Source organism: Asterias rubens, chromosome 19 (assembly GCF_902459465.1).
Source record: "Asterias rubens chromosome 19, eAstRub1.3, whole genome shotgun sequence".
NCBI lineage: Eukaryota > Metazoa > Echinodermata > Asteroidea > Forcipulatida > Asteriidae > Asterias > Asterias rubens.
Window position 1 is genome coordinate 4,825,439 of NC_047080.1, and position 23,795 is coordinate 4,849,233.

General features: G+C 40.0%; 2 protein-coding genes across 2 annotated transcripts in view; one reads left to right on the forward strand and one right to left on the reverse strand.

Moving 5' to 3' along the window:
• Nucleotides 1–23,795, reverse strand: part of LOC117302959 (multidrug resistance-associated protein 4-like) — a 49,315-nt gene that overhangs the window by 21,305 nt on the left and 4,215 nt on the right. The window contains exons 2-9 of the mRNA XM_033786958.1: nt 5,022–5,103; nt 4,374–4,581; nt 3,692–3,805; nt 3,105–3,222; nt 2,535–2,750; nt 1,944–2,033; nt 1,025–1,188; nt 384–509 (exon numbers count right to left, since the gene is read on the reverse strand). Of these exons, the coding sequence (XP_033642849.1) occupies nt 384–509; nt 1,025–1,188; nt 1,944–2,033; nt 2,535–2,750; nt 3,105–3,222; nt 3,692–3,805; nt 4,374–4,456 (911 nt within the window). The 5' untranslated portion in view covers nt 4,457–4,581; nt 5,022–5,103. The remainder of the gene's footprint in view (nt 1–383; nt 510–1,024; nt 1,189–1,943; nt 2,034–2,534; nt 2,751–3,104; nt 3,223–3,691; nt 3,806–4,373; nt 4,582–5,021; nt 5,104–23,795) is intronic.
• On the forward strand, nt 9,263–23,336 carry LOC117302958 (highly reducing polyketide synthase easB-like). The gene is made up of 4 exons (XM_033786957.1): nt 9,263–9,292; nt 14,774–14,914; nt 15,288–22,138; nt 22,743–23,336. The coding sequence occupies exons 2-4, from the start codon at nt 14,884–14,886 to the stop codon at nt 23,070–23,072; spliced, it is 7,212 nt and encodes a 2,403-aa protein (XP_033642848.1). The 5' UTR covers nt 9,263–9,292; nt 14,774–14,883; the 3' UTR covers nt 23,073–23,336.

Here is a 23,795-nt window from a genome sequence, read left to right on the forward strand (position 1 = left end):
CAAAGAAAAATTAACAACTGGCAATGGATAATTCTTACGATGGCCAAGGCTTTGACTAAAGCTGTCGATATGGCTTAATTTTGTTTACACATTTTTTGGGGGAAAAAGAAAAATTTACAATAACAGGGTGTGGATATTTGCTTACTATGGTCAAAACTTTGGCCTCGGATGTCGCTATTAATTTGCCTTATGGCTAGCCGTTGAAATAGCCATAGCCAAATAATATACTACTTAGATGACTCAGCTTTTAGGGCCATCAACATGATCAAGATGCCAAATATTCTCAAATGAAAACTCCATAAGAGTAATTGGCACATTGAAAATGTTTGGAATAAATTATAATATCAACTTCTAAAAAGTTTTCAAAAATGAGATGAACTTACTTTCTTATTTTCTGGATGACATCTCCGAAGGGATGTTCCCATGCGTACATCTTAATGACTCTTATAGCATTGATGATCTCAGTCATAGTACCGACTCGTTTATCTGTAAAGGATGCAGTCTTTCTCCTACAGTAAGAACAAGAAACACCCAAATATTGTGAACAAATAATTTTATTACATTAACTTTTAACATGTTATAGATTTTAAGAATAGCACTAAGGTTGAAGTATCTGCTACAAACATTACAAACAAACAGCAGCCACTTATTGCAGGGTTTTCAAAAGACAGATTATTTTTGCTCAGGAAGAGGTTAAGTCAATCAAACCATGGAGGAAGAAAATAGATCAAACAAATCAATTCAAACAAGCTGAAGATAACTTGACATGAAACACAGGAAATGAATTCCTGTTACTTTGTCTGCCAAGGTTTGACAGGAAGTTAAACGAAGAAAGCTCTTCCTGTCTTAGTCTATGAAACCTCAAAATAGTTACAAACGCATGGATAAACATTTTTGTCTTTAGCATTGCAAAATATTTTTACTTTACAATTGATAATATTTTTCATACCCTAACATTGGGTTTTGTAAGGCAAGACCATACATTTTTTTGTAGAAAAGACAAAAAATAACGAAACTGTTTTACCTGAGACTACCAAAGAGCTTGCTCAAGACGGCTTGGAGTGGCATAAGGAGGAACAGAACAATGTATCCTGGGACGCAAGCCCAACCAATCTCAAACCACAGAAGCACAAAGACTGCAGACGCTTGTAGTGGACCCAACCACAGATAATGTAAAAAGATAAAGACCTGTAAGCAAGGAGGAAATAATATAAGCGAGGACTATATTTTTTCTAAACTTAGTAGCCTAAACTTGGTCCGAATAATTTGGAGATTAGTGGAGTTTAGAAGATCATTTTTGTCTTGTAACCAAACACAGCACAGTCTTAAGTAGTTTGTCAATTAAAATAAGAGGTGGGCTACTACCTCAAGAATTTGGCAGCTAATTTCTTGCCATAAATACTTTCTAGACGGAGGCACTTTTTATAAGTAGATAAGGTATGCAGGGGAGTGTGTTTCCAGTAGATTTGACCATTTATAGGATAAAATGAGCCTGTTTGAAGTATAGGTGGTCTTGGAAGGCCATGAGTTGACATCTTGACAAACTTAGCTTAGGGTACTCTTAAGATCACGAGGCCCTGCTACGAGAGGGAGTTAGTTTGTTCTCAGAAGTTCATGTTCTCTTTTTTTCACATTTTGTTTAAAGTTTTGTTTCACCTCTCGAGAAAAAAACAGCCCTGCTTTTTCTGTGTGTTTTCTACCTCTCTCCATTTTCATCTCTTGCCATTTTATTACCTTATTTATGTGTTGTGTTAGCCTTTGAGAAAGACTCTGCTAGGCTCGAAAATGTCAGGCTACTGAAAAATTTTGTAGGTTTTAATACACAACCTATAAACATTTTTGTTTAATTTTGAAAACCTTTTACCACCTAATCCCTTAACGGAACTGAGCTGATGAATTTGTTTGATGACTTTAAAGTAAGAACATATTAATGTGAAACCAACCTGCTCAAATCTGCTGACATCATTCGTCATAAGGTTATTCACTTTCCCGCTTGAAGACTTACGCATCGAGATGTTATCAAGACACAACATCTACAGGAATTAAAAACAATATGTCATGGTCAAGGGCATGAGTCTTGAGACCCTTAAGGGGTATCAAGTCAAGGAAGGGAGGAAGTAACAAACACCTCTGTTTCTTCTCCGACATTACTTGCATATAAAGAGTAAAAAATAAGACTAGGGAGGTACTAAAAAAAGAATCAGCTATGATTACAACACGGACCCACAAGCACAATAAAAGTATGGTTACCAAAATATGGTTACCAGCTAAAATTAAATTACCTATGCACAGACTGTAACAGGTATCCTGCTCTTAAAACTGTTAAGTAACATTTTCTGCTTAAGCAGCTCAACGAAATTGGGCAATGGTTACATTTTTTTTTGTGGATCAACTTGACCAAATTGAAACATTCTCAAATGGCTTTGAACCAATATAAAAAAAGCATACTCCTTTGGAACTTTTAATTTTGAAATAAGAAACAGAAATGAATTCAATTTGTCGGAAATGAATATCTAAAAATCAATTGTTCTTACCTTGTGGTAAACTAGCGTACACAAGGATACACGAACCCTCATGCCTATGCACTGAATCTGGAAGAAGTAAGGGCTATGCACAAAAGCAAGAAGGATAGAAGACAATGTAATTGCGCCTGCATATGTGTAGGCCTGCCATGTCGGAACATTGAGTGTGGGGGAGAAGTAGTCTATGAGACGGCCCAAGATGAAGGGTTGAACGATGCGTAGAGCTTCCTATGGATTCAAGAAATTGCACGTTTATTTATCACTTATATAAATTAAAATTAAGACTTATGAAAATTACACTGTTTTTGAAAGGAAAGTGTTACATTTAGTTCTTACAAGTTAAAGTCAATATATCTCTTACATTTATTCAAACACTTTAAAAAAAACAAAAAAAACAATGATTTCATTATAATGATCTCGAAAGTTCCTCCATGTATGTTGAGTCAGTGATAGCAGCCAAACTTTCTTTTTGCTCGCAAAACAACAACTAAGATCAGGTGACCGAAGCTTCCTCTGCGGTTAGAGAGTATATTTGATTCTACATTAAGAAGAATGCAACAATGTTGGACTAGGTTTTCTTACCTCCGTAAAAGCACAAATGCCAAAGAGTGCGTAAGTTGGCCCAAATACTCTCGTCAAAGCTGCAGTGAGACTAGCCTTCTTTCCCAATTTGACTTTCTCTAATTCTTTACTCCACTCTCTGATGGTAATGTCAAACAAAATTTTAAATAAACAACTTGAAAACTATTCAAGATACAAAACAACAATCAAAAGTATGGTCTGTTTGTTTTAAGAAAATAACTATAACTATCACAATATTCAGGCGAAAAATGAAAGAACCTTAAAGTAAACTTGATACAAAACAATATCATAACAATAACAATACAATGTATTCATATAGCGCTCTAACCAACAAAGGAAAGTACCACAGCACTGTAGGCCTACACACAATTAACAAAAAGCAAAGATAAATAAACAAGCAAGCAAACAATTGAACAAGTGGGTTTTTATAGATTTATTGAAGACTACTAGTGAGTTAGAGTGGCAGATGCTGTATGGTAAACAGTTCCAGAGTTTGGGGGCAGCAGATAGCAGAGAATATAGCATTTGGTTGGAACTTTTACTAATGGTTTTTGAGATTATGTTTTGTTAGATTATACATTGCCTACCTTTCCAGTTTGTCTCCCAAATGGCAGGATTCGTCTGATGGTACTACATCATCCAAATCTTTTGGGGAAAGTTTCTTCTCTTTGTTAGCAAGACTAAAAAGAGCCCCAATCCAGCTGGGAAAAAAATTGAATTTTCATAAATATCAACATAAATACCAAATTTCACACATTTATTGTCAATATTTGATTACTTTTTCACTAACTACTTCTAGAGCATAACTTATTTTCACATTGATTCTAAAGGAAGTACTTTTCAAATTTAATTTAATTAAAATTTTAATTTATTTTCAGGGGGAAAAACAAAATACTAAATTGCTGGTGAAAGTATTAATTTTCTAATCCAAATCTTTTGGGGAAAGTTTCTTCTCTTTGTTAGCAAGACTAAAAAGAGCCCCAATCCAGCTGGAAAAAAATTGAATTTTCATAAATATCAACATAAATAACAAATTTCACACATTTATTGTCAATATTTGATTACTTTTTCACTAACTACTTTCAGAGCATAACTTATTTTCACATTGATTCTAAAGGAAGTACTTTTCAAATTTAATTCAATAAAAATTTTAATTTATTTTCGGGGGGAAAACAAAATACTAAATTGCTGGTGAAAGTATTGATTTTCTAATCTCTTTTGAAGAATTCCTAAACATACAAAAAGAACATAAAAATGACAAATTCTTACGTGAAAAACAGTTTGGAAAGAGGATTTGCTGTGAGATAGGGGCTTGGCTTCTTCTGCGCTTCACCTGTACCCATGGCAACCATTTTGATTGCCAATGCTCAATGGAATCCTGGTGGTAAACTTCGCTGAGCAAATGTCTTTGAATCTTTAATCCTTTTTTGTTGGTCCTCCACTTTGTAACAACTTACTTTCAAATACTTATACTTTCCTGTTAAAGAAAATATAGAAATAGCTATAAAAGCCTGTATGACAAAACTTGCAACCAATTAAATATTAATTAAAAAGCACTTAACTCTCTACCTAGTCATTAAACTCACCAATATGGCAATTCCCTCAAATCCCATACATTAAGAAACAATGTTTAGTTTAGTAAGAAAGATTTGTCTACACTTTAGAATATTAGAACTACAGAGGCAAAAGTAAGTATTCACAATTATTTACAAAAGTCAAGTAAATTTGTCTCATTTAAAAAACAACATTCATTTCCACACCTGCATTTCATAGCCGGCCCTAGAGCATGCCCCATGCAGCATGCCCTAACATTTCCAGTGTTGTTGTATTGTTTGATACTCATATACATTATTTTATAAATAAGACGATGATAATTTGATAAACTTATTGTTCTAAATATTAATTTGTCAAACTTACAATGTTGTTGCACACACAAAGTTCGCCTCTTCTTCGGTCTTTGAATTGCCGTTCCACCAGTCGTTTTTCGGGAGTTGCTACCCTAAAGTCGCAAACAGAAATGATTCTTTAACTTGCAAATTCGTTCCAGGATCTCCCATTGTTTACTGTTGTACAATAAAAGCTACTCGCATCCGTTTGTACAGTACGGCAGCATTCTGCGAAACACTGCGTGGGCCGGGTGCGGTGGTGGTGCGTGCAGTAGAGAACGTTGCTATATTTACACAACTACGTAATTGATAAGACTGGGTCAAAGTGCACCATACACTTTTGGGGGAATCCAAGATGATCCCGGATGCTGCCCCGTTGTGGTTATAGTGTGGTCGTGGTGCGGCGTGCTTCGTAAAACCATAGAGTAAGGACAAAAACCCGGATATAGCTAGATCATAGGGAAAGATACAACGACAGTGGATTCAAAGTCAACGGTTGAATAGTTATTCTTTCCAGTTGGTTTCCCAGCCGTATATCCTGTTAACTAACAGTATTTCGTAAGGGTCGAAGGTCGCGGCTTGCAAATAGACCTAGGCCTATTTAATTACAAGTATTTGGCAAACAATTGTCGTTATACTTTTCTCTACGACCACACGGTTATGATTGTTTCCAGGGAAAATCATGGGGCTGGCTATACCCAAACCATTTCTTGAACACTGATGGGGATGTGCCAATAATTGGAACATGAATATTTATGAAATTGAAGTTTCGTAGTGTTCATGTCAACACGGACCCACTCTCTGGTGTATCCTCCAAAATTATTCATAATGTAATAATTCTGTGAATATTGTATTTTGGTCATCGAAGTTGCAGGGGTAGTATTGAAAGAAGAAAAAACCTTGCTGCATAATGTGCGCTTCAATATGCAAGGGACAGGCCTCATGGAGTATTTAACAATATTAGAGTGAACAATTAGCCCTTTCTTAAAAACTGCATTAATTCAGAGCATGGATGAATTTTATTTATTCCTCCAGGTTCAGAGGTAGCCGTTTATCACAATGTTTTAAACTATCAACAGCTCCCCAATTGCTCTACGTTACAAAGTTTTATGCAAACAATTATTTTTAGTAATTACCCATACAGTCAAGTAGCGGTTCACTCACAATATTTTTATTTGCATTCTTTTCAACAACATGATGGTAGCTGAGTTTAAAACATATACAAATATGTCTTCCCTAACTGGGCTTTCACTCAAGCACTCATCCTTTCTCTATGCTCCGATCCAACAATTCAGTGGGGTGGGGGGGGGGGGGAGGCGAACTTCTCCATCAGTAACAACAGAGGGCGCAGTGTCGTATTATTGTAATGCGGGTGACAAGGACTCGGAGACCCTTTTCCAAACCACGGCTTCGGCTTTGGATTCGGCTTCAAACTCCATCCTCGCGTCTCAAGCCCTCAGCGAGTAGGGAAAAACAAGTGCAATTGTCAAAACGACCGCGGGGTCAAACTGGACTGAGTCGAATCCATAGCCGAAGCATTCGAAAGGGTTGCAGAGGCGCCATAAGAACACAAAGTTATACAGCTTACCGTTATAAAGTTACCAGCCAAAATAAATATCATTATTCCATATGTAACTGGGTTCCTTAGCAGGCAAAAATGTTTAACAATATTTCTGCATATATCCAGCACCATGAAAGTTATCAGATCATTCACGTCATTTTACGACTAACGCATGTGAACAAAATGTGTTTCGGAGTCAAATTTTGTTCCACCAAATGGCGAACCTAGTAATAGATTCACCAAGTGATAAGAAAACCATATAAATCTCGAGGGATATTTGAGTGAATCATTACACTATTACAATATCTTTCAAACCATTACTCGTCCTATATCAAACGCTTTGTATCGGAGGGAACGTGTCCTTTTTGGCAACAAACAGTGGAACTGTGCCGAGGTGACTCCTGGAACTGCGCCCATGCAAACTTCGCATTTATATATAGGATCAGCCACGATTATTAAAAAAAACGGAATCTGCAAAATGAAATGAAGGACAGGTCACTAGAGGAAGCAGACCTTGCCCAAGGCAATTTGTTACACCTCTGAAGGTTGACCAAGCAGAAACTTGTGACCACGAAAATATAATCGCTGTAAACAGGGGGCGGGAGTTTACACTGAGTGACACATGTCTAAATCTCGAGGGATATTTGAGTGAATCATTACACTATTACAATATCTTTCAAACCATTACTCGTCCTATATCAAACGCTTTGTATCGGAGGGAACGTGTCCTTTTTGGCAACAAACAGTGGAACTGTGCCGAGGTGACTCCTGGAACTGCGCCCATGCAAACTTCGCATTTATATATAGGATCAGCCACGATTATTAAAAAAAACGGAATCTGCAAAATGAAATGAAGGACAGGTCACTAGAGGAAGCAGACCTTGCCCAAGGCAATTTGTTACACCTCTGAAGGTTGACCAAGCAGAAACTTGTGACCACGAAAATATAATCGCTGTAAACAGGGGGCGGGAGTTTACACTGAGTGACACATGTCTAAACATTTGAAGAGAGTGCACTTCAGAGAGAGCGGATTATTAACAAAGTAAAAGATGAACGCTTTTGAACGTTGGGTGGCAGCAAACACACTTTCCCTTAAAAGTACTGTTTAAAGCTTTGCGTTGTGTGGATACTGGATAAATAGGTAGAAACTTAAAATAAATAATAAACTTGCGGGTACATGAGATCTCTTAAGTGAGAGTGTTGGCTTTGAAAGAGCCGGTGTTTCCAATCGTTAATGAGCCAATAAAGTAAAACAAAAATGCCGTATACCATGCCAGAGAAGGGTTATCAAACATAGTAACATCCTTTAACATGTAGCATTTGTTACTACATCCTGCCCTTGCTCATTTATCCTGTTGCTAGCAAAATAAGTGTAAGCAATAGTTTCTGCTTGAGCAGCTCTTATGAAACTTCACCCAGGTCTTTGCTCAACCGTGGTGGTAGAAATAGCTACCTCCGTGGCTCAACCACACCGGTCTCAGCACCCTTTGGAACCTTGGGCATTTTGGGCAAAGCCATTCGCCTGGATCCGATGCAGCCCCATTATGCCCATACTGAAGACGTGCTTGAGCTATCGAGGCTGATTGTGGCCAGGATTCAATCAATAGGCATTACATTCCAAAGATTGATTGATAATATGGGTCAATATCTTAAAAGACACCAGCTGAATTACACGTATAGGATGCCTCATTATCTTACTATTGTGTTTCATTATTTTTCTGTATTGCTTATTCTCTGCTGGTCAAACCTTCCTTATAATTATTTATAAAAATATAAAAAAATAAGTTATTGACCAATCCCTATAACAAAATACTAAGAACTTCACAATAAAGTCCTGCAACCCACCCGTTCAGAAGAGCCTAAATGCCAAAGCACGATTTAACACCTCCAACCCCAACGAGACACGGCATGGGCGGTACGTGATATTCCACAAGGCTTATTTCACGTTCCGATTGCTCCACGCCGTGGGGCCATACAAGCGTCCGTTACACGGACTCTCTGAATGCTAATCTTACGTTCGATTTTTGACCATTATTTACGATTTCAAATCGTCACGTATCCATAATCTGAATAGGTAGTCTATACTTAAAATTTCACTGTTTTCCTTTTAATAGGCCTATAATGACCACGGAATTACTCTTTGAGCAAAGATTATAAAATAGAGCGCCGATCATATTGACTTTTGACTCGATCTAGTTTGAATAGTCATCTTCAATTCGTCACGTGATATGAATATTGCATACATTAAAAGTAATTTACATATTCTGGCCACGCCTTCAAATGCAAATGTCCTAGACCTTGGTGAGCACAGGACATGGTGAGATCCGGAAATCTCCGCCCACCGCACACGTGAGCAAGAAACGTGTACGAACACTACCAATGACATGCTGCACGATTCCGCCGCGTGACAAATATACGCGCACGCATGACCGAGTTTGTCCGACCACAATCATTGCTGTGATTGGTCAAATGGGTGAACGCGCACAGTTTGATTGATAGGCCGATGTACCCTACATCCTTAAGACCGGTTTATAGTTGGTCGCGCGATGGAAATCTTGACGCGCAATCGTAAAAAGACACAGTTTTTAGGCCTCAGTCTTAGGATTGCGCGCAAGATTTCCATCGCGCGACCATCACGCGACCGACTATAAACCGGCCTTTAGGGTGTACATTAAGCCGCTACGACCAACGAACCATTTCAAAAGAGGTACGCAGCCCCCAGATCAACACGTAGGCACTTGGTAAGACCTTTTTTGAATTTTTTCAATTTTCTACAAATTTTAGACTCTTTTGTTTTGCAGGCGTTTTCCTTGAGTCTTACAAGCCTCGTGCTTTCACGGGAGTCGCAACTTTTATTTAATTTTCATTCATAATGCATTTGCCTGCAGATCACAACTAATATTCAATCCCAATCCGAAGTACTACTCTCTAAAAAGTATATTAGTCAAAACAACGCTAATTAGTCGTATAAGACATGATTTTGACTATTAAACTTGCATCAAAATCATGCCCCTTATGACCAATTAGCGTTGTTTTGACTAATATATTTTTACAGTGTATTTTACTGTTGACTATGATTATACAAAATAGGTAGCTCCGTTTGACGTCACACATTGTAATACTGGTCATCTTTACAAGAACATTTTGTTTTAACTATGAGTATATGCATCGCGTGAAGAGAGTTTATGACGCAGCTCAAAGCTGAAACACAAGTAGTCCGTACAAATAGCGTCTTAGGAACTATATCCTGAAGGTCGAAGATACAACACTTGACTTTCTTACTTTCTTAAAGGCAGTGGACACTATTGGTAATTACTCAAAACAATTATTAGCATAAAACCTTACTTGGTGACGAGTAATGGGGAGAGGTTGATGGTATAAAACATTGTGAGAAACGGCTCCCTCTGAAGTGCCATAGTTTTCGAGAAAGAAGTAATTTTCGAATTTGATTTCGAGACCTCAGATTTAGAACTTGAGGTCTCGAAATCAACCATCTAAACGCACACAACTTTGTGTGACAAGGGTGTTTTTTCTTCCATTATTATCACGCAACTTCGATGACCGATTGAGCTAAAAATTTTCACAGGTTAGTTATTTTTTGCATGTTGAGATACACCAACTGTGAAGGCTAGTCGTTGACAATTACCAATAGTGTCCACTGCCTTTAACTTCCATTTGTAATTTTGCCTTAAAAATAACACCAGAGGAATCATAATAGATGTTAAGTTTGCATCGGGGTAAAGAGTATATAAAAACAATTCTTACTACCGAGATTGCGCGGTAGCCGATGTCAAAAAATAGTTGGTGAGACACTGCCCTAGAATTCCAAGGTTCGAATCCCATCCGAGTATAAATTTGTCACAGGACTCAGGAAAGTACTATAGTATACAGTGCTAACACACAACGGTGTAGGCCTATGGGTAAACAAAATAACCAGACAAACTATTTCATATAAACAAATCTGTCCCGAAAGTTGTTTTCCCACATCGTTTCAAAAGGCATTAGACCCCAATGAAAACATAACATTAGTATAGTATTTTAATCTTCAACATTGAGGTAGAATGTTTGAACCGATGATTGTTTGTATATAAAGTTCTCCAACCACGAATTGTGCGGTCATATGTTGTTGAAAATTAAGTTCCATAGTTCATAATATTACATCATGTTTACTTTTCTTCTCTATGTGAACCCAAACTAATCTAAAGCTCTAACTCAACGGGATCAACAAAGCGTACGATACCATAACTTTATAAAGAAGAATTTACAGGGAACCAGTCAGAAAATATCATTGTAGACTTTACCATTTAATTGGTGTCCTGTTTCGCGCTCAACTTAGCAATTTCGCTCGCCTGATAAGTTTCTTTGACTTTTGTGGTATTACTGAACCAGTTTTGTCCAAGGTGTCAAAAAAGCCAATAATTTTCTTCTATTTATCAAAGAGACAATCGGCTTATAATAACACGCATGATGAAGCAAGCCCCGACCATTAGAATGCTGTCAGTAACCCCCTTTTTGTGACTCAGAATAACCGGGGTTAACAAACTGAGAAGTACAACCCTTTTCGTACCGTATTTTTTACTGAATTTTCACATTTAAGTCAGAATACTGACTTACAATTACTGACAAATTGAATCCGTTGGATTAATTTAGAATCAGTAAATCAGTAAATCAAAATACAAATAAATACATGAATGAATAAACAAATAAGTAAAAAAATATATATATATATATATATATATCAAATAATAAACCACAAGGGAAACTGACTGGGAACATTTTTAAATGATTTTGGATTGAACAAAGAAAAATTGACTAGAGCGGGATTTGAACCAACGACCTCCGGTTTAACGTGCCGGCGCTCTACCAACTGAGCTATCTAGCCCTATGTTGGTGGTCTCCCAATTTTGTCAATATCTTTGTTCGTGGGTGCCTGTCAGAAGCCATTAAACCGCAAACTGCCGTGTAGCCAGGGATCACACCCGGGTAACGATACAACCTGGGAAGCGGCAATAAACTGCGCCAATAAAGTATCTAAACACTTACATTTGGTCAGATTTATCGGAACCTGAAATAGTATACAAAAATTTAATTGTTCGTTTCTATTCACCGTTAATTTCTGCACGTTTTGACACATCTTGTGTTGCGCTACGATGTTGTTTGGTGGATTTAAGGACACTTGAGTGGCTTAAGGTCGAATTTCAAAAGTTGCAAAAGCCCCTATTCACCCCAATTCCAAAAGGGAACTCACATAAGCATCACACTCAGACAAAATCAAGACAAAAGACACAAACTCGTTTCGTTTACATGACCATGAAATTAATTGCCGTATCTTTAACTCTAAAACTGTTGTTATCCTGTCCTCCATTCTTGGTGTGTCCTCCATCATTGTCCTGAACGGCAAAGGGTCGTCGTTTGAATTACGAACGAGACTTGCACGGTCTATGCACAAATAATGCAGAAATGCAACCCATAATAGGCTATCTGGCTCTGTTGTGAACATAGGTCAGCCGTCGATTTCACAAAACTCTTCCTATAACTTAAGACTAATCTTAGAACTTAGGCCGAGTCCCAGAATACTCGTCCTAACTCGAGATAAGACGAATCTTAACTCTTTGTGAAATCGACCCCAGAGGTTATAAGTTGTTCAAATAACTAGTTTTGTATAATGACTCCTTGCACTTAAATCACATGTGGGCTACTTTCGACCAATGGTCTGCCATTTTGGGAGTCAAAAGTTAATACTTAATTGCATTTAAAAATAAACGCCAGTGACGTGTCCTGGCCGAGCGGTTAAGGTTGTCAGAGCAGAATGTGGATCATCGGGCACTTTTGCCCTTGAGCAAGGCACTATAACCATAATTGCTTCTCCCAAAAAACATTCATACGTGCTCTGCCGTAATAGCTATGCTCCTAAGTGGATGATACCCATGTCTATCCAAACGGACTGTGAAGTGGGTAACCCTGTTTCATACCCTGGAGTATGTGGCAATGTGCCCATGTTGACGTTGATTTGGGTCGGGAGTAGTGTGTTACCCTCATCATGAAAGAGCTGTCCATTCTTGTGATATTTAGGAGATATCTCATTAAAAAAACTCATAAAATTCTCAAATCACCTGCTATACCTCTATACTCATTATATACCAACAATGTGTGGCGATCTATAATTTAAAAAAAAACATAAAACCGCCTGAAATACGCACAGGATCACAATATGTTCTAATTGCGGTGATGACGTCAGATGAAAAGGACCCAAATATAATGGCATGCGTTGAATGCAAATCTTATAAGAGATCACCTCTTAATGTGCTCCAATAACCAATTTAGGTTAACAGTTTAAATCAGGATATGACGACTTGGGAATTCTGTTCATATTGTCAGGCAGTATGACATGTCTCACTTCATTTTCGCCACAGGGTATCCAACCCGAAAGAAAATGGAAGCTACATCACGTTTTTCCTACAACAGAATTCTTGGCGCTTTTATTCAGAATTATGTTTTCAATAGAGAGCGGATCGTGCTTTTGGACGCACATTATTGCGCAGTAAAACTTTTCATTTGAATTGAACACTACGGGACGCCACAACCAACCATGACAAAAAACACAATTTCGCTCACAACCGACTAATATACAAATAAACAAGACTTTCTATCAAAATAAATATTCAGAGTCCCATGTGCCTTTACTCACGAACCGGGTTTTCAACCAAGTGGTTTACGTGCATACCTGAGTATTATTTCACACTTTTGACTTGATTGTATAGTTGTCACTTCTTACATTTTCAATGGGGACACACCGCAGGGATCCTCTGCACCCGTGGTTACAAAGCAAGAAAACCAAGAGTATTTTCACTTCTACCCTTTCATTTTATCAACGCATGGTTGGATGAAAATATTTACAGACACTAAAAAGTGGCTAAAGGGATTGTGTCTTGCAAAATATTACAACTGTGCGTTTTTTTATTTGAAAGATCAATTTGTGAGGTTTCTTAAGTGTCAATCATCCACAAGAAGTTTCAACTTCACCACCTCTTCAGAATATATTAAAAAAGGATACCACACTTCTTGATCCTTGTGATTGGTGCAACACGCATCAAGTGCACAATTATACCATGACACGTGTACACAATAAAGGCTGTCATTGGCTGAAAGTCTTGCCCAGCGCGTACATGCGTGCATTTTTCCATTATTTGTCATCAAATATGGCGGTCAATGACGTCATGACTAATGTTTTGAGCCATTAACACGTTGGCACGAACGCCCCGAACGCCGTTTAAGCCAAACTTCCAAGTGTGTTCACAGACACGACGAAAGTAAAAAGGTTAAGTACCTTTAGTTGGGCTAAACTACCACAGCCTAGTTTCAGCGACAAAAGAGGTCAACATGACCATTATTTATGCACATTATGAAAGGACTTGTTTAACCTCAGCTCGGGTTGCACCAAGACTGGATGTCACAGAAGAATAACTTTGAAACATGAGGTTGGAATTCTGAGCAGTATGCTGAATCAATGATAATTTCTTTTTCAGCTTGAAAACTACAGCAAACATTTACAGAATTTTCACTTCATTTCATTTTATACTGTCTATCTCTTCAATGATCGGCCCAATTTATACCATTCATTACTTTCAGCTAAGATGTTTGATATAATTCATTTTCAGCTTTGTGGGTGTGTAACTATAATGTGTGTTTAAAATTATGCAAGGAAATTGACCTGCATGATAGGACCAATACAATTGATTGATAGATTTAGTTTTAACTATTACTTCTAGTTGTGAAGCCAATTAGTTAGGACTGCCAAAACAGCGGATCCTTGTAAGCCTTTCTAGCCAAGAACCCTGTGGACAGAAGACCTAAAAATATTAAGCAATAAGGCGTTGTCTGTTTTGGGTGAACAATACTCATGGCCAACCCATACTTAGACATTTGACCTCACATTCCAGAGCTTTTTGTACTTGCTCCGTAAGTTATGATTTGTTGGGTAGTAAGCCTTGGTTTTCTTAGTTGAAATATTGAATAATGATAAAATATGCAAGGATTTCTGTCTACTTTTGCATTTGTCAAAAGAAACCGCACCCTTGACGGCAACAAACAACTAGTCACTTCTCCTGAGGGACAATAGTGTTCGAAACAGGTCTCCGATAAGGGAAGAAATTTAAGGCATCTTATCACTATATGCCAAAAATTTATGTTTTGCGTTGGTCGTATTGTTTTAATTTCTAAAGGAGCATTGTGATTGATAAATGAAGGCGCTGTTCAATTCGGTTACACTCCAAGACTGTTGAAACGACACAAGGAATAATCGACAAGTTTGACACGACGTTGGGAAGTCGCCATGCACAAGCCCATTGCAATCGTGGGAATTGGTAAGTTAATAACGCGTTTCGGAAGGATAAACGATACAACATTTCCGGTAAATGAGATTCATTTGTATACAACAACAGTGATCGCCCCCCCCCCCCAAAAAAAAAAAACCATTGTGAATAACATTGTGATGATTTATCTGTTCAAATTTATATGCATGTTCATCATTGCAGATATGAAATTTCCTATAATCGTGACCTATAGTTTCTGAGCAGATAAAGTTGTCCTCCTGTTCTTAATAATTGCAATGCAATATTTTATCTTTTAACTTGTACTTTGAATCCACTTTCACCCATGGGCACCTGTTTCAGTTCTAATGTATTGATATAAATATACCAGAAATATTAATGACAATTCCTCGATCGTTTTCTTTAGGTTGTCGCATGCCAGGTGGTGTCAGATCAACTGATGATTTCTGGCAGGTCATTCGAGATGGCAAAGACACAATCACCGATGTCCCTGCGGAAAGATGGTCCAATGAACACTTCTACCACCCGGATAAATCAATACAAGGTAGGATCGTATCTAAGAGGGGAGGATTCATTGACGATGTGGATGTGTTTGATAATACTTTCTTTAGGATATCACCCAAGGAGGCTTCATCTATGGACCCCCAACAGCGCCACCTCTTGGAGGTGGTACACGAAGCTTTTGAAGATGCTGGGATTCTTACAGCTGAGGTTGGTGAAGACACTGGGGTCTATGTAGGTATCGGGTTGTCAGATTACCGCTTTCAGTCAACGGAGAGGTCTCTGATTGATGCATATACCCTGACAGGCAGTTCACATAGTGTGGCAGCAAATAGGATATCCTACGTCTTTGATTTGAAGGGACCGAGTTGTGCTGTTGATACGGCTTGTGCATCATCCATCACAGCTATGCATTTTGCTTGTTGTGGGCTCACACAAGACGAGTGTAAAGTCGCTGTGGTTGCTGGATGCAACAACATCCTCATGCCAGAGATGAGCATTGGATTCAGCGCATTAGGTGTGATGTCATCGGATGGGAGATGCTGCCCTTTCTCAAGCTCTGCTAAGGGGTACGTAAGAAGCGAAGGGTGTGGTGCCCTCATCCTCAAGACTCTCTCAAGTGCGCTCAAAGATGGCGATCATGTCTACGCTGTTATCAGAAGTACTGCTATCGCAGCTAATGGTTCATTCAGAAGTCTTACAATGCCTTCAGGTGAAGCTCAAGAGAACGTCATCAGAAAGGCATATTCTCGCTGTGAGATATCCATGACGGATGTACAATATGTTGAGGCTCATGGTACTGGCACACCTGTTGGGGATCCGATCGAAGCTGAAGCAATTGGGAAAGCCTTTGCTCCTTCTCGCCAGTCAGCACTCAAAATAGGTTCGGTTAAGGGGAACTTTGGTCACAACGAGTACGCCGCTGGGGTTACTGCGAGTATCAAAGTGGCTTTGATGTTACATAGAAGAGAACTTTGTGCGAATATCAACTACATCGATCCAAATCCAGCGATTGATATGAAGAAATGGAAACTTGAAGTCCAAACAAAATCCGAACCCCTAACCACCGAAAGAAAGGCCGTCTTTGGTTTGAATAGCTTCGGTTTTGGAGGCGCAGTTGCTCACGCCATTTTTGAAGAATCCCCAAGAATAGTTACTTCTATCTCAATGAATGACTTAAACGCAAGCTGGAAGTTTAGCTCAGATGACCAGGGAGAAAATATCATAATCCCGCTTTCAGCTCACACAACGAAGGCTCTTGTTTCCGTCGTGGATGACTGGAAGATGTTTAAGTGCGACAAAGATGCACAGGTTGTTGTTTCTTGGCTTGCCTCTCGTCGTGTACATCATGACTGTAGACTTGCTGTCATTGCTAGCTCTGGGAAAGAGTTCACAGAAAAGCTGATTAAGTTTTCAGAAGAAGACTGTGACGATGAAATGCTTATGACAGGAACTGCTCGTTCAAAACAACCGAAAGTGTGTATGGTGTTTCCAGGTCAGGGTCAGCAGTGGAAAGACATGGGTCGCAAGTTGTACGCTACAGAAGACGTTTTCAAAAGCACCGTTAACTCATGTGACGTCATATTTCAGAAGCTCAGTGGTTGGTCACTTCTCCATAGGACGTTGCTCTTTGTCGATCTTGATCTGTACGCAAACGATGACGCACCGAATGTAGACATCAACGACACGCTGATATCCCAACCCGCCATTTTGTTTTTCCAGATTGCGTTATATCACTTATGGTGTCACTGGGGCGTTACTCCTGCAGTCGTTGTTGGTCATAGCCTTGGAGAGGTTGCTGCTGCGTACGCATGTGGCGGTCTTTCACTTGAAGAAGCTGTTCAAGTTATTTACCACCGAAGCAACGAGCAGACCAAGTTGAAAGGAAACGGGAGTATGGTCGCCGTCAGATTGTCGTTGTTAGCCGCAAAGGAGCTTTGCTCAAGCCAGGACAATCTCCACGTTGCTGCTGTTAATTCACCAACGGCAATAACCATCGCTGGGTCGACTGGAAGCATTGAGAATATATCAGACTTTACCAATCATGGAGTAAGTGTTGTAAAGCGGCTGCGAGTGGAGAGTGCGTACCATACACCAAACATGGACACTATCAGGGAGCCCTTTAAAGCCGCTATGGCAGGAGTTATCAAGAGTGAATCTCGTCACCAGGATATCAAGTTGTACTCTACCGTCACTGGACAACTGTACACGGGTAATTTTGACACCGAGTACTGGTGGGACAACATTAGAAACCCAGTTGACTTCCAGACAGCTGTAGAGGAAATCTTGCAGGATGAGCAACCGGATGTTTTTCTTGAGTGTGGGGCATCTGTAACTCTGCTTTCTCCCATAAAGCAGATAGCAAAGAAGATGGAAAAAGAATCTTCCGTCGTCACAATACCGAGTGGAATGAGAAAACAAGATGCCCGAGTCTCGGTCCTTCGTGCTCTTGGTGTTCTCTACACGGTCGGCCTCGATGTCAACTGGCGAAATATTACCAAGGATTGCGCCGAGTGGGTTTCCATGCCGACTTACCCCTGGCAACACCAACCATTTTGGGTCGAATCTAACACAAGACGGAACCAGAGGCTAGGACGAGACGATCGCACTTTTCATAGCCAGGGAGGCAGAATTTCAGTTGATGTTTTCCCCTTCCTTGCAGATCATGTTCTTGAAGGAAATATTGTGTTTCCAGGAGCTGGTTACGTTGAGTACGTAATCGAGACAAGCATACCGTTGACGAAAAACCCATGTATTAAACTCATCACCTTTAAGAAGATGCTTCTTTTGTCGATAGGCGTGACGGGAAATACTTCAAACACAAACCAGCTCCACCTTGCTTGTGATAAAGACGGTCCAAAGATCAACATCACTGCTGAGAACACGGTGTACAGCTCGGCATTGCTGGACGAGTCGATAGTCAACTCCACATGCAAACCGATCTCGCTTGACGCCATTTTGTCCAGATGCAGGAACAAAATCTCCTCCGATGTCTTTTATGAAGATCTATCGACTGTTGGTCTTCAGTACGGACCAACCTTCCAAGTGGTTGAGGAGGCTTTTCTAGGAGACGGTGAGATTGTTGGTTTCCTTCGCCCAACACCAGCTAACAAACAGCGTCTTCAAATCACCCATCTTGATGGCTGCTTCCAGCTGCTCCTCACTGCCACCAGATCCCATTTGAGTCTGTTCGCCCCCGTTGCTATTGAGTGTATTCGTATGCATGTAGCATCTGTACCTTCAGGAGAATATCTTGTAGCTCATGCAACAATCACAGACTACGAGATGCAGATGCTGAAAGGAGATATTGTTCTCGCCACGAGGGACGGTAAGGTGTTGGTAGATCTAAAAGGATGCCAGTGTGCAGCCATAGGCATAAAGAGGGCAAAATGCCACCCGGATCAGTGGCTGTATACGACAAAATACCAAGGTATCAACTCAGGTCTTCCAAGTACACAGGTTGTGGCAGAAATCTTCAGCGAGGAAAAGTTACTGAAATCTACCCTTGAAGATGTAGATGTAGTTATGAGAGCCGGCTCTGCCTTTCCAGTTCTTAAGACAATCTTGTCTTCTTACGTCTTGGATGCACTTAACACCGTCCCTCAGCACGAACGAGATCTATCAAGACAACGATATCTGGGCCGTCTTGAAAAGATTGCTCAAGATGAGAGCATTCCTACAATACCTCCTGAAGATATCATCGCCACGGCTCTAAATCTCAAGGCAGGAAACCCTGATCTTAGAACAGAAATAAGATTGGTTGAAAAATTTGGAAAAAGCCTTCCAGAAACACTTCGAGGACAGTCATCTGCAAAATTGAGTGAATATGGATTTTTAGACTACATCTCAGAATCTAAAATTATGCAGTTGTTCTGCAAGGCTGGCTCAGAGGCTATAGTAAACGCCATTTTGGAAGCCTCCAAACGTCAGCATGTAGTACGTGTGCTGGAAATAGGAAGTAGAAATGGTGTATTTACAAAGGATGTTGCTGGACATCTTCAAGATCTGGGACAGCAGGGTCGGCTGGAATACACATGTTTGGAGAGCGACTTGTCTGTTTCTTCACATCCTCGTCTGAATCTTGAGATGTTTCCTTTTCTCAAGTTCAAACAGTTTGACATTGAAAAAGATCCTGAAGCATTTGGACTTGTGCATGATTCTACTGATTTCATCATCTGTGTAGATGTCCTCCAAAAGGTTGTTGACTTGGAGAGAAAGATAAGCAAACTCAGAAACCTCTTATGCCAAGATGGTTGGCTTCTTATTGTTGGGATAACGGGCATGCACTGTGTCGCAGAGGTGATGCTGGGAACTCAAGTTGGAAATACGAGTCAAGACACCTGCTGGCTTTCACACAGTGATTTGGTAATCATGATGAGAAATCAGGGGTTCCAAGACGTCAGAGCAGTCTCAATTCCAAAGGAGTTTTGGTGCAGCATCATTGTTGGTCGCAAGACACAAAGTGTTGAACAAAAACATAAAATTCTCCAAACCCTATCTCCAGTCTCAAAACCCAAATGGATTTTGATCTCAGAGAATGAAATAACTGGTCTTAAAGAAAACCTTCTCAGTAATAATCTTGACGCAATGACATACACTCCTTTCAAGTTCCATGAAGTGATACCCGACAACGATACACCCAAGACGGCAGATAAGAAAGTCGTGTACGTGTGGGACAAGAGTGATGTAAATGCAAACATGCTGGTTCGATTCCTTCAAGATGTCCTATCTACAGAAGTTGGGGTTTATACAAGAGTTTTCATCATTTTAAGAGGGAGTGGAGTCGAAGTTGCGGCAGCAGGAGGAGTTATCAGCACAGTTAGCAATAAGAGCAGGACACCAATCGTCTCAATCCACTTGGAAGACACTACAGAAGAATCCACAGATGCACTCTTGGGATTATTGACAACATCTTCTGAGACTCCAGACAGAGAACTCTTGATTACATCTGGAAAAGTTTGCGCACCGAGAGTGTTGAGACTTGGTGTTCAAGAAATTCGAGCCGAACCCTCTGATTATTGGCAGCTAGTTTCAAGCCGTGATCCGACCAAAAAGCCATCTCTTAATGACCTCGTTTTCACCCGTACTCCTGAAGTGGTACCTCATGACAATGATGTGGTAGTGAGTGTTCGAGCAGCATCCATCAACTTTAAAGACATTATGCTTGCTCTTGGTATGCTGGATGGACTACAAGATGACGATGAGGGGGTACACTTAGGCTTAGAGTGTAGCGGTGTCGTCGTTAAAACAGGTGCACGGGTGACGACGTTGCATGTAGATGATGAAGTGATTGGTTTCGGACAACATTGCTTCGCGTCTCACACTACAGCTCACGCAGAGTTACTTGTTTCAAAGCCCAAAGAACTCAGCTGGACCGATTGCGCTGGAATTAGTGTTACATTCTCCACTGCGTATTACAGCCTCGTCGAGAGGGCGAACCTACAAAGTGGCGAAACTGTTTTGATTCATTCAGCTTGTGGTGGGGTTGGATTAGCAGCGATCCAAGTTGCTAGAATGATCGGCTGTAAAATAATCTGCAGCGCTGGGACTGAGGAGAAGCGACAATTTCTTGTAGAGGAAATGAGAGTAGAGATGGTCACAGATTCCCGCTCGGGAAAATTTTACGATGATGTCATGGCCTGGACTGAGAAGAGAGGAGTAGATGTTGTGCTTAACTCGTTGCACGGTGAGCTGTTGGTGAAAGGTATTGAACTTCTTGCACCAGGAGGAAGATTCTGTGAGATTGGAAAGCGAGACATTCTTGAAAATTCTCATCTTCAAATGAATCTTTGGCTGGAAAACAAGTCCCTCCTGTCTTGCCAGATTGATCGATTAATGAAGCTAAAACCCCAAAAGGCTCGTGATTTACTACAAAAAGTTGTCTCCTTATTTGAAAAGGGTATCCTACGACCAACAATCACCACAGTCTGCTCCATTGAAAACTACCAGGTAGCGTTTCCAACAGTAGCAAAAGGAAATCAAATTGGAAAAATTGTCTTTGAGATTCCTAGTGGCTTCAAGCCATCAGCAGTTGAACCGTCCCCTGTCCTCTTCAATGAAAGTGCTACCTATATTATCACAGGAGGACATGGTGGTTTAGGACTTGTGCTAGCCCGATGGTTGTGTGATAAGGGTGCTCGACATATAGCCCTCGTGTCCCGCAGTGGTTGCGAGTCTGCGTCGGCTAAGCGCACTGTATCCCATCTGAGGAAGAACAACACCAAGGTGTATAACTTTGCCATTGATATATCAGAAGAAGTCAAAGTGAAGAAGATGTTCGATGATCTGAGAAGTGAGTTCCAGGCTCCAGCTTGTTACGGAATATTTCATCTAGCTGGTGTGATCGCTGACGAATCCTTACAAAGCCTCAACCCTGACTTGATGGAGCGATTCATGGGAGCAAAGGCGAGAGGGGCACATCATCTGCACACTCGATCTCTTCAAGAACCTATCGATGTCTTCTTCATGATGTCTTCGTCAGCGGCACTATGGAGCAACTCTGCCCAGCCGGGGTATGTTGCGGCTAACAGGTACCTGGATGCCCTTGCTGAAGAACGAAGAGCTATGGGTCTCCCTGCATTGAGTCTACAAATGGGATCTGTGACAGGTGCCGGTTATTTGGAGAGGAACTCTGCAACGTTGAGGGCGCTAGAGAAGAAAGGACAACTTCACCTCAACATTGATGAGATTTTACGATGCTTGACACATCTTATGCAGAGGAAGTGGCTACCACCTGTGGTCTGCCTAACAAACCAGGTAATTTCAACATGCCAAAGACAGTTATAAACTTCGATTTACAGTAGCTTCAAAATGTGTTCATATTACATTTTAAATTTGGCAAAATGATCTTTCTTCTCTCAAAAAGCACCACAAGAAGTGTAAACTAATTTGTTGAGATAAACTGATAGTCACAAACTAAATTTGTTAAAGCAGTAAGGTCACCACAAAAAAAATCATGCAGTTACATCAAACAGTGAAAGCCTGAGTAATGTCAAAAGCTCGGTTTACAAAAACAGTTTTTCATTAAAAAGTGTACAGATTGTTAAAGTGTATAAAAAGTAATTGATTATCACAAATTTATTCAAGAAAACAGATAAAAGTTTCACCTCCCATAGAAATAAATATATAAAATAAAGTGGGTGAAACACCCTAACATTTTAATACATTACACTTAGTTTAAATCAGTGAAAATGGTGTCAACAGCTCAATAACAAAAAGTGTTTTTAACAGTACAGATTGGTGCATAAGAATAATCTTCAGAGGCACCAAGTTGCGCATTCACAATTATTCCTTTTAAAAAACCTATGAATCTGCTTCTTGCTGTGACTAAATGCAGCAATGAATTTTTGTCACCATGTAGGACTGGGACTTGAATCTTAAATTCTGCTACCCCAACTCCTTAAAGTTTCGACACCTGACCATCGGCGACAGAGCCATGAGTCGACAAACAACCAAGATGACCACCTCATCAGAGGATAAAGAGCGCCAGATAAGAAGGAAGATGGGAGAAATTCTCAGTATGAACCCTCAAGACATCAACCTCAAGAAGCCAATGGTTAACTACGGAGTCGATTCAATGATGGCTGTTGAGATGGTTTCTTGGGCCTCGAACGAACTTGGGTTGGCTATTACGCAAATGGAGGTTTTCAGTGGGATAACGGCAGAGGGCGTTTTAGAAAGAGCGACCTAAAAAGTTCTCACTATTTCCGTCTCCAAAGCTGACAGTGTATTTTTACAAAAACTTGCTCATTCCATCTCACTGAATTTTTTTTGACAAGACCCCTAACTCTTTTGAAATTAATAATGTAAAAGCCAAGCCCGACAAATAACTTCTCATTTGTAAATCCATATACATTAAAACTAGCTCAAGGGGTAACGATACTTTGATAGGGCACACGCCTGTGCATAGACCTTATCGCAAATACCAATGCGCAAGCGCAGACTGTTGAATGAGGTGCATTGTGGGATAGATATGGATCAAATTTGGATACCAGCAAGACCACAATGCACCTAATTCCAAGCTTTACGCGCGCGCCCCGGTATTTGCGAAAAGGTCTATTGTGCTTCTGATAGCGCCCTCTTTTGAATCTACTTCCTTTTATTTTTACATGTCATACGATGTAAACATTGCATCTGCAACGGTATGCGATATCTTCACCGGAAAAAAAACGGCCCAGTTTGAACCTAAAATGCCGGCTCTTCTGTTCACAAATGGGCTCAATTAGAGCAAATCATTGCTCATTTTGAGCAAATCTTTTGAGCAATTTTGGCGACTGTGGTAAGACGGAAGATCACAGCCCGACAAGGATCATGGGCTAGGATGGGGCAGGGGTCGGCATTTTTTATTGAGCCGGTTTGTCCAGTGAACAATGGAGGTAGGAAAAAGTATTTGTAATGTAGCTTTAGATAACCT